Source organism: Lytechinus variegatus, chromosome 15 (assembly GCF_018143015.1).
Source record: "Lytechinus variegatus isolate NC3 chromosome 15, Lvar_3.0, whole genome shotgun sequence".
In the NCBI taxonomy this organism is placed as follows: Eukaryota; Metazoa; Echinodermata; class Echinoidea; order Temnopleuroida; family Toxopneustidae; genus Lytechinus; species Lytechinus variegatus.
Genome location: NC_054754.1, coordinates 8,730,432 through 8,742,349, shown reverse-complemented (window position 1 = coordinate 8,742,349; position 11,918 = coordinate 8,730,432). Strand labels below are relative to the sequence as shown.

Here is an 11,918-nt window from a genome sequence, read left to right as displayed (position 1 = left end):
CACAACATGATCACTGATCATCTTCCATGATTTTCAGGCTGTCACATGATCGAGACGAACTTCGACCATGTTCGTTATATCATTATTAAAATCTTTAATAACCAAGGTAAAGTTTTAAAGTGTCATCGAAACTTTGAAAGTGGAGGAAAAATTTCACTAAAAAGTTATCAAGTAAATTGATGAGAGAAATCTAAGGTCGCTAGGAACTAAAAGGATGTTTGGGGGTATATTGTTTTCAACTGAAACAAAGAGGAATGCCTCAGGCAGCATCACCTGCAATAAATAAGTCAATATATAGCATCAGTGCTAAGTTAAAAAATACTTTCATGTAAGATAAATGATTATTAAAAAAGAGAAAAATAGCATTTTTCATTTCATATCATGTGTGATATCTAAAACCCATTGGCCCGTATTCTGATCGCAGGTTTAACTTAAACTTAGGTTTAAAGTTGTGGTTTAAGTATGGATAGCCATTTGTTACATAAATCACTAACAGTAAAGATATCATACTTCAGCTCACTTGGCTCTCAAATAATTCATGATTGTCTTGGAAGTATGAATAGATGATTGTCTTCACCATCAATGGATCAGGAAAGAGCACAGTAAATACAAGAAACATACAACTTAATAAAAATTTTGATACTTTTGGCTTCCCATACTTAAACTACAACTTTAAACCTGAGTTTAAGTTAAACCTGCTATCAGAATACGGGCCATAGACTGCAATTATACTGAAAGTATTTCACGACTATGAGCAAAATATAATCTGAAATGACCTTGGACCAGTAACTTTACATCATAGTAATCTAATTCATGATACCTGTTAATCATGAATGATAATTTCATTTTGTTAAAGGTAAAATCTAACCTTATCTCTTTTAATTTTGTTAAATTTTGACCCCTAATTGACCACTCTACCTTCAAATGGAGAACTTAATCATGTATCCATTTTCTGAGACTTGATGGCCAATAAATGGATTTTTAAGAATAGGGGCTTTCTAAATTAGGCCTCGCTTGAACAATCAACATCTTAGCATTGGTTAAGTTTTGAGAAGTGAAATCAGAACATGGTCAAAGTGCAAAACCTAAATGACCTTTGACCTTGATCATGTGACTTGAAAATTATGCATTATACCCATACCCTCTCTAATGATCTTCAAAACTTAAGCTTGCTTAAGATTTCAAGTTGATACCCCAACATTGTCAAAGTTCAGCGATCCTATGTTACCTTTGACCTTGATCACGTTACCTGAAACACATGCTAAATGATTAGTAAAAGCATGTATGACACACTGGTTTATCATTTCCCTATTGAAAGGTATATTCAGGTCGCTTGATTTGGAATAATAATTTGGACTTTAAAGTGATTTCTAGTCTGGAAATGGGTAGAAAAAGACAGAAAATATCATGAAAATGATTTTCTTTCTTGAATAAAGTTGATTATTTTAATACAAGTAGATTCCTTGACCTCACAAAATCATGATTACTCAGAAGCCGAGATATTGTCGAAAACTCTGTTTTTGGCGGCCATTTTGAAAAATTCAAGATGGCGACCAAGTAGGTTACGGTGCAAATGGAAACATTAATCTTTATTCAATAACCTTTCCAAACATATATAGTTTTCAATTTCTCGAAAAAATCCGGCGAAAGCTAAAATATGAACATCTCCTAAAACATAATACACATCATTTTGCTCGGGCATTAGAATATTTTTTTAGGGGCGGGGGTGGGCGGCAAGTGTTTTTTTTTCGACGAGACTTGAAGTTGCGGTAGTGAAGAGACAGAGCTTGTCATGGGGGTGCTTTTTCATTTTCTAAGGTGATATTGAATGATTTTGTGCACACTTTTGGTTAATTTTGTGAAAATCTTTAGGATTTTTTTTCCAAAGGGATTGGGGGACTGCCCCCTGCCCCCCCCCCCTTCTGCGTACGGTCATGAAACTCGTTACCTTTGAAACGGTCAAAAACCCCTCCAAGTGTGTTAAGATATTGTTTCAAAGGGCTCATGCCGAAAGGGTGGGTGATGTCGCGTTAGGGTGTGTTGACATTAACGCGAAGATTCATCCAAAGCCCCCCCCCCAGCTTGGCCGAAAGGGTGCGCCTCGAGTGTTACGTCAAGTCGCGTTCACTGGAACGCATCCATTCGTCCAACCCCCCCCCGGAAGTGCCGAAAGGGTGCGTTTTATTTTGTTTTTAATAATAATAATTGCAATAATAATGATAATAATGATAATGGTAATATCAATAATAATTATAATAATAATCACAATAACAATAAGAAGAAAAAGAAGCAGAAAAAGAAGAAGGAGGAGGAGGAGGAGAAGGAGAATAAGATAATGATGATGAAGAACAACAACAATCACAAGAAAAATAATGTCACCAACAACAATGATTAATAATGATAATAAAAAATAATTATAATATGAAGGAGACGAAGAGGGAAGAAGAAAAAGAAAAAGAAGAAGTAGTAGTAGAAGAAGAAAATGATGTAGAAGAAAAAGAAGGAGTATACGATAATGATGAAGAACAACAATAACAAAAAAATATCACAGACAACGATAATTATAAAAATAATTTAGTAATAATTATAATGATAGTAATTATAATAATATGAAGGAGAGGAAGAGGGATGCAGAGGAAGAAGAAAAAGAAGAAGGAGAAAAAGGTGAAGAAGTTCGAGGAAGAAGAAGAGGAGGAGGAGGAGGAAGAAGAAAATAAAAAACGAAGGAATTATTTTAATTACAATAATAATAATAATCTAAATAAGAGCATGCTCCTTCTCCTATGGATCATAATAATAAAAATAAAAATAATAAAAATTATAATGATGATTATAATAATAATGATAAAAATAATACTTAATGATGATTATGATAATGATAACAATAATGAAAAGAATAATAATGATAATAATAATAATAATAATAATAATAATGATAGTGATAATAACAATAATAATAATAATAAAGATAAGAACGATGATAATAATGATCATTATAATAATAAAATATCACAGATGATTATCATCATCATAATCTTCATCATCAACATAATATAAAATAATGACAATAATGATAATAATGAATTATAATAATAAATAAAAATAAAAAACAAAATTATCGAGCGAAGTGAGAGGGTTCGAATCTGCAACCACCGGTTTCGAGGCGCCGCTCTCAACCAATTGAGCTATTCGTGCATTGCAGCCATGTCGTGGTCTTTTCTTCTCTAAGTATATATCCCCTGGTATTGCGCAATGCCCGAACGCACGCCGCGCTACATTGTCTCTGGTGACGATAATGTCGAAACGGTGATACGACGAAATTCAGTTCCTTTTCCGCAGAATCATGCATTTGTCAAGAAAGAGTGATGCAAGTACTTGCTTGAAAATATTCTTAAGACATTTCAACGATTCATTTTGATTCTAGGTAAGTTAAGCTTCTTTAAACTCGGATCATTTCTGTCGCCACTGTTCAGATATGCTTCTGCAGCGATGAGCGGATCGTGCCATCGCCCTGCCGCCCTGGCTAGCCGTCCGGCCGTACTGTACTAGGCCGTACGCCTTCACAATTAGCCGCTGAGTGTACTGAACGCGAAGGTTCGGGAAAAGCCCCCCCCCCCCCGGTTGTGTCATTTGGGGGCGTTGTCGACACTGACGCGCCCTAACGCTCCCAACATACCCTTTCGGCCAAACCGGGGGGGGGGGGGGGGGGGGGCTTTGGACGAATCTTCGCGTTAGTGTCAACACCCCTAACGCGACAGCACTCACCCTTTCGGCATAAGCCGTTTCAAAGTTACCTCGCGTGTGTAAGTTTTATTTATGCCCTCGGTGACCAATGAGATGTGTATATTATTTCATACCCAGACCCGTGTATGAATGGAGGAACTCGAACGGTCCAAGACGGTGTTTATCGATGCGTGTGTCCGGAGAGATATGGAGGTGAATTCTGCCAAGGTAGGCATGACACGGAGTGTTCCCTCCACCGCGTACGACGGATTCAAGAACATGAGTATTGTCGAAAGACATTCATAACAATGAACAACCAAGAAGTCTTTGTCGAAAACTGGTGAATCAAAACAGCATTTCCGCTCTTGACTGTGCATGGACAAACGACATGATTTGTAATTTTTCGTCATGTCTGAAATTTAGGACGAAACTGGTCTTCCGGTTCATCCGTTTTCTATTAAATTCCTTTCAGTTGCTCATTCATTTCACGGGCATTTTCAATACATTTAAAGTGTTCTTGAATCCGTCTGGCGTCCCGAAAAGAAATCCCGCAATACAGATTTTTTGAGTAAATCCACATCATCATCGTGATCTAATGATAATAGCCCCAGCAATACTGTCGAAAGACATTTCGACGCATACGGAGACGTTAGATTATGACTCTGGTGTAATATGCCCTTTAAGTGAATATAATTTTTATTGTCGCCAACGGTTAATGAAAAGAATATCGATATAAAAAATATCAATCATGATGAAATTATGTAGTTATAATGAATGATATAGTGATGTTGAAAAGGAAAAAAAAACATGTTACATTATTATTACAAAAAGAATATTTCATCACGAGTTTGTCAAATAGGCCTTTATAAAAACCTTAGTCACAATGAATCAGAAAGTCTGTGTAATTGTAATAACTACATCTGATTTTGTTCTTCTTGTTTACTTAGCTTGTAAGTCATTTACAGCAAAATCTCATCTATTGATTGTCACTCATGTTCGTGTCATCCAAGGGAAATCCCGATTTTCGTTCAGGATGCGAGGAGGGCCGACTATCTTGTCGCTAATTGCGCGACCAAGTCTGACCAACGAATTACAGCATTATTATTACGGTAACGATATACGGCTGCATATGAGCTATTAAAGGACAAGTCCACACCAACAAAAAGTTGATTTGAATTAGATGAGAAAAATACAAGGAGCATGACACTGGAAATTTCATCAATATCGGATGTAAAATAAGAAAGTTATGACATTTGAAAATTTCGATTAATTTCACAAAACAGTTATATGCGCATCCTGGTCGGTAATGAGGAGACTGATGATATTCCCCACTCACTATATTTCTTATATGAAGTATAAAAAATATGTTATTTTCTCCTCATTGTCATTTTAAACAAAACTTTATTCCTCCATGAACATGTGGAATTACCATTGTTGTAACAGTTTAGGGCTTAGTCAAGTTGGTCCTTATTGTCAAATCTGTACAAATTGAAATATTGTACAATTCAAACAATAAAAACAAAAGAAACAGCGAGTGAGGGACATCACGGACTCTCTCATTTGCATATCACTGAGTTGCGCATATAATTTTTTTTGGTGAAAAATAAGCGAAACTTATAAAAGTCATAACTTTCTTATTTTACATCCAATTTTGATGAAATTTTAGTGTTATGCTCGTTGAATTTTTCTCTTTTTATTCAAATCGGCTTTTTGTTAGTGTGGACTTGGCCTTTAAGTAGTGAGTTTTCGCATCTACATTGTTGAAGGATTTTAAAACACATTTAATGTATTGAACATGGCATGCCATCAATTAATGATAAAGAGTAGCTTGGCTGTCTGTCGAAAATCGGTGGACTGGAGCAGCAATTTCGTCCTATGTTTCGGAATTGACGAAAAATTGCAAATATGTCGTTTGTCCATGGTCTGGGACGAACCAATTGTTTTGATTCACCAATTTAGACAAAACATTTTGGTTGTTCATTGTTATGAAATGCATTTGACAATACATTTAATCCGTCGTTCGTAGAGGAAACAACAACTCCCTAGTATCTACAACCAACATTGTGCTGTATTGACTCATTGGTCTGTATTCTGAGCTCTGGTTTAACTTAAACCGTAATCTAAAGTATGGAAATCTAAACTATGGGTGCCAAATGTAAATTCAATTTCTATAATTAGATAATCAATGCATCATCACGAAAAAAAAATCTTGAAATGATCATCACAATAGACTTCTTCACTTTTAAACCACGGGAAGCATCCTAGTACACATTATAACCATTAAAGTTTAATTTTTTCACCCATAGCTTCCCATATTTTTAGACCAGACTTAGACCCAGGTTTAAATTAAGCCGGAGTTCGGAATACGAGCCATTAATAGTATGAAAATATGCCTTCTTCATCTTCTGAAACCTTACACTTATCTGTACAATATAAAACGCTCGTTGTTTAAATTGTTTTTGCAAGTTGATTAAGCCCATCTCTCTAACAACTATTTTGTTTAAAATTTTCAGAAGTCAAGTTGTTTAAACTTTTCAAATAAATCGTTTGAAGAAGAAGTTATGAATTCTAAACAACGCGCTTAAACCTTTAAACAACGTTTTTACAGTGTGTCACTTGGGCCCCCTCAAAAAGTAGGTTCTTTGAAATGATTATAAACAAATAAATAAGTATATTAATAAAAATAAATAAATAATATATGAAGCGTTGAGCGTTGTGGCCAAGCGGATTAGTCTCCGGACTTTGAAAGAGAGGGTCGTGGGTTCAATCCCAGCCATGGCGTAGTTTCCTTCAGCAAGAAATTAATTCACATTGTGCTGCACTCAACCCAGGTGAGGTGATGAGTGGTTACCTGGCAGGAATCTATTCCTTGAAATGCCGAGCGCGTAAAAGCTGCTTGAGCTACAACAAGGGTAATAATATCCAAGTCCCTTGGAAGCGCATATGATCGTTATTCATAATGTGTTATGCGCTATACAAGAACTTTTATTATGATTATTATTATGAATGAATGTATGAATACGGCCTACATTCGATATGTTGCGATGGTGGCCGACAACGTATTACCCGAATGGGGGGGGGGGGGCTTTTAATAAAACCAATAATGTGAAATCAAACGAATTTATTTCCTACAATATTCTGTAACGGTTAATACTTTATTTTCTGCCTGTATAGGATTTTGCAGAGGTGATCCTGGACATTTCTTTGCTACGTTATTCATGATAAAGTCGGGTATCGTCATTGCGTACTCTAGATCACGTGATATCAACGTGCATTGTGATACATCAGGATTTGATTCTTACTGGATCGAATTTAATAAAGATGGCGTCTTTCAGCTGGGTGTCAGTGGGGACCCGACCCCTATTGCGGAGATACTTGGAAGAGAAAACGAGGTCTTAAAGAAAATCGGTATATTGCCAGAAACTGATCTTGGCACAGAATGGATGATTGATCTCCCTTGTAGGGGTTCTTAAGGCTCTGATCCTTTACGAAATTTTGAAAATTCTCTGATTTAGTTCTCTCTCAAACTAGAAGATATAATACATACTGTACTTTCAATAACATGCATGTTCTCAATACAATAGACAATTTTATACAACACTATTTCACTGTTTTATCCGCATTCTACTTGCTCACAGAATAATTTGAATGGTCCGAAATTCATCATGAAATATAAGAACTGCAAGAGCAACATCAACAGAGAATAACTGTTTAAGAAATACATAATTTCTTATAGTCAAATCAAATTCCTTCGATTTTATTATTTGTTTTTTTTTAAACGTATCGATGAATTGCTTTCTCTTTTTGATATTTTACATGTGTATATTGCATTTACCTTACCTTTGGTGTGAAACCAAAGACATTTGCCTTTCTTTACGAAATTATAAAGAAATATTTTAGAATAATGTAAATACACTCTGTGCTTGTTACTTGAATTATGGCGATACTTTTCAAGTGTTGCTTTTAAATGGACCTCTCCATTTCCTCAGCTTTAAATTTTCACCAAAAAAAGAGATATAAAAGAATTACAAATTCATCAAACTTGTTTCCGATCATCTCACGAAATGATTTTTATTGTATTTTATAAAACGGGTTCAAGCATGTAGCCAATGGTGAGTGCGTATCCAAGTCACGTGTTCATGCTTTAATCATGCGCAACCTTCCAGTCGTGCATTTTTCGTGCAGCACTGTGCATTTCTTGTGCAGCACTGTGCAATTTTTGTGCAGCGTTAGTTCCAATAGCACGTAAAAACTGATACGCGTTCAGTAAAAGAGGCCGGCTAGGATTTTGATGCGCTTACTTAGTCGCGCATAGTAGATACGCATGTGATGTCATAATTGACAGTCTTGTGATCTTTTCGTCTGTGCGATCGTACACAAGTTGGAGGGATTTTAACAAGATTTCCATGAAAAATTCATTTTGCCGACCCGTTTTATAAAACAATTAATGCACATTTTAAGATTCGTGATGTTAGTGACGATGCGAGCAACTCTCGGGCATTCACAATATTATGCAAAAGCACTCGGCGCAAGCGCCTCTTGCTTTCGCATAATTGTAAATACCCTCGAGTGTGCTGCATCGTCATAACACACTCATAAATGTGCATTAATTGTATAATATTGTATGTATTGAATCATTATTTGCGTATATCATACATTTAAAAAAAGATCCAGGTTCATCGTAGTCTATTTCTAGTTAATCGAGAATAAGAAATGTAATGCATGCGCCATTTTATTTTCAAGTTATACGTCACCCCACTCATTGGATCCGTGCCTGTAGCTAAAAATTCAGCAGATTTACTCAAATTTGCCTAATGATAGACTTTGGTCATGCTGATATTCTAGTCATCTATTTATTATGTAAACGAAATCATTATAACATTGTTGAGTTGAAATGAAAATAAACTCGAAACTTGATCTATATTATCGTTATTGTGCAATGTTTATTGGAATGTTAAAACTGATCACCAACTGGTGTCCCTATGGTGTTGAACTTACACTTTAGAGTTTAAAAAGCATAACACTAAAGAATGTTACAGTAACAACCGATTGTAATGTAACACCATGGAGTGTTGAACTAACATCGTATTAACACCGATGTAGTCTTCTATATCCACCGATTAACACCACAGCTGTACTTAAAAAGTATATAAAACATCGAACACTGTACAGTAGACTTGTGGATGAATTGCTCATGAATTTGATGGTGATATAAAACTGAATCATCCAGTGGCGTAGCTACGGGGGGCCTGGGGGGCACGTGCCGCCCTGAGATTTGGTGTGCCTCCCCCCAGGTGCCCCCCAGAAAAAATTGGCAGAGCAAAAAAAAAGGGGGGAGAAAGAAGAAAAGAAAAAAGGAAAGAAGAAAGACAAGAAAAAAAGGAGAGGAAAATAAGAGGAGGAAGACGAGTGAATGAAATAATGGGAGGGGAAGACTTGAAATTAAAAAACAAATCTTTCATGTTACTATATAAAAAAAAACTTGAGCTTCGCGCCAGAATTGCCTGTTTGATGAGATTCGTATCTTGTTCAATAGGCTGATATGGAGCAAGTTTTGAAGTCAATATACAAAACATATTTTAGCTCGGACATCGAGCTTTCATTATTTTTTTTTCATTTACAAATTTAAGTGGTCGGTAAGATGTCCGTTTTTTGGTCTACATATCAGTATTTTAAAGGAGAATGAAACCATTTGAACAAAGTAGCTTGTGTGAAAACAGAAAAATCAAAGAAACAGATCAACGAAAGTTTGAGAAAAATCGGACAAATAATGAGAAAGTTATGAGCATTTGAATATTGCGATCACTAATGCTATGGAGATAGCAAATTGGCAACGCGACAAAGATGTTTGATGTCATTATTTGTAAACAACTCTCCCCATTTTCTCAAAATAACAATTTTCATAGGTATCCTACCAGACAAGCCGATAACTTTCATCTGCCTATCTTAAGAACTAGTTTTGCGCAAAATACTTTTATTTTCACCGCCCCCAAATTTTGGAATTCACTCCATAAAGATGTTCAACAGGCCCCCTCTATCCACTCCTTTAAGAGAAAATTAAAAATAATTCTTTTACTGTCTTACCAAAGTAATCAATTAGTTTGCATATTTTTAGTACTATCGAAGCACGCTATTGAGTCACACTCTCGTTGATCCACGTTTGCACTCTCGGTCTTGCCCCCCCCCTTTATCTCTCCCTCTCGCTCCCCTTTCAGTACTTTATTCCTTCTCTCTTCCCTCTATTCTTTAATATCATGTCTTTGTTTTCTTTTTAGTTTTTAGTATCGTCCCGTATCTCTGTCATCTTTTTATCATTTCTCGCTATCACTCACCATCTTGTTATTATTTCCAATATTCTACTTTAACTTATTGTATTTACACCTGCGAATGAGTCCCATTTCTCAAATGTTTAATATACTTTCTTAGGGGATCCACTCTCTACAAGCAATGCTTTTTAGTGGATCCCCTCATTTCCATATCAGATTCTGTTAAAACTATTCTACAAATATTTTGTAACTTGTAATTGATTTGTAATCATTGTTATCACATTTCATTTGTTTTTGTTTATATCTATAATGTATGTTTGATTTGTATTTGCTAGTAATGTTGATAATGGAAATGGAAAATAAAACTTGAACTTGAACTTGAATTACACTAGTATATATTTCACTAGAATTGCCTCTTTTATCACATCTATCCATAAATCATGTGTTCTGTCATGAGGGCATGTAATGCATATTTTTTAAGAATACATCATGGATAAAGAGTTTGTATCATCATAAGAAAAAGCAAAAGGAGACATTTTGAGGGTATTAATAGTCCACCAAAGGGAAAGTTGTTCATCAGTGACATCACACATCCTTGTCGCATTGCCAATGTGAGGATCTCCATATCATTAGTGATTGCAATATTCAAATGCTCATAACTTTCTCATTATTTGTCCGATTTTTCTCAAACTTTCTTTATTCTTATTCTTTGATATTTTCTGTTTCTACACAAGCCTATTTGTTCCAAAGATTTCATTCCCCTTTCAGCTCACGCTGCGTGGTCACATTGTTTGATTTGCCAAGTTCATATTTTCTACGTGTATTCCGTAATGTTCCATTAAACAAATTTATTCAGAATGCCTTGATCCTCGGTCTAAGTCTAAAACATGCGCGATAGCCTGCATGTTCTTTATCTAAAATGTACTTAAATTATCCAGTTTCACATCAGAATATCAATTGTCTGCTCACCCTTCAAGATCGCATTATTAAAGGTCAAGTCCACCTCAGAAAAATGTTGATTTGAATCAATAGAGAAAAATCAGACAAGCACAATGCTGAAAATTTCATCAAAATCGGATGTAAAATAAGAAAGTTATGACTTTTCAAATTTCGCTTATTTTCAACAAAATAGTTATATGAACGAGCCAGTTACATCCAAATGAGAGAGTCGATGATGTCACTCACTCACTATTTCTTTTGTTTTTTATTGTTTGAATTATACAATATTTCAATTTTTACGAATCTGACAATTAGGACCTCCTTGCACAAAATGTTAAAATAATGGAATTCCATGTGTTTAGGGAGGAATGAAACTTCATTTTACATGACAATGACTATATCTTATTTATAATTTACAAAATATGAATAGAGTGTCCCACTTTTAGGTCTAAAATCTCAATTTTCTTCCTCTCGCGCTTCGCGCTCGCATCAATTGTTTAGTTACATACCTATCCCATTTATTAATACAAAAATTAGAATGACCAATTTTTAGGTCGGAATGTAAAAAAAAAACTGCTCGCGCTTGGCGTTCGCAGTAACCATCTAGTTACATACGAATCTTTTTCAGGATCACACATAACATTGCCCAGAAAATTAAATTTTCAGGAAAAAAATACATGAAAGGAAAAAAATCGCTCGCACCTCCATAAGGCTTATAAGATTATTTCATGTTTATGTTGTTTTATAAGAATAAAACTAAGAAGTGACTGATCGGGGAAAATATAGGTGAAGATAATTTCGGGCCCCGTCCCCTATTGGCAAAAGTCGGATCCGCCCTTGTGACACATACACACACCGGAAAATTGGCCGGTGCCCCCCCCCCTGAAAAAGCAAGAACCTCACAGTGCCCCCCCCCCCCGGGAAAAAATCCTAGCTACGCCACTGGAATCATTCCCCTTGGCCAGTATTTTATAACTTGAAATCAGGGGT

The 11,918-nt window shown here is 35.5% G+C and overlaps 1 protein-coding gene across 1 annotated transcript; it reads left to right on the top strand.

Annotated features, from left to right (window-relative positions):
* The first annotated feature begins 3,131 nt into the window (after positions 1-3,131).
* Positions 3,132-7,802, top strand: LOC121429163. Its single transcript, XM_041626095.1, has 4 exons — positions 3,132-3,424; positions 3,862-3,951; positions 4,671-4,832; positions 6,898-7,802. Exons 2-4 carry the CDS (start codon positions 3,870-3,872, stop codon positions 7,194-7,196), a joined length of 543 nt encoding a protein of 180 aa, XP_041482029.1. The 5' UTR covers positions 3,132-3,424; positions 3,862-3,869; the 3' UTR covers positions 7,197-7,802.
* The last annotated feature ends 4,116 nt before the right edge of the window (positions 7,803-11,918 follow it).

Excerpts from the sequence above, each read along its gene's own strand:
- LOC121429163 (XM_041626095.1), top strand. The coding sequence starts at position 3,870 with ATGAATGGAGGAACTCGAACGGTCCAAGACGGTGTTTATCGATGCGTG. Across the intron at positions 3,952-4,670 it reads TGGAGGTGAATTCTGCCAAG|CTTGTAAGTCATTTACAGCA; the intron begins GTAGGCATGACA and ends TTGTTTACTTAG. Across the intron at positions 4,833-6,897 it reads ATTACAGCATTATTATTACG|GATTTTGCAGAGGTGATCCT; the intron begins GTAACGATATAC and ends CTGCCTGTATAG.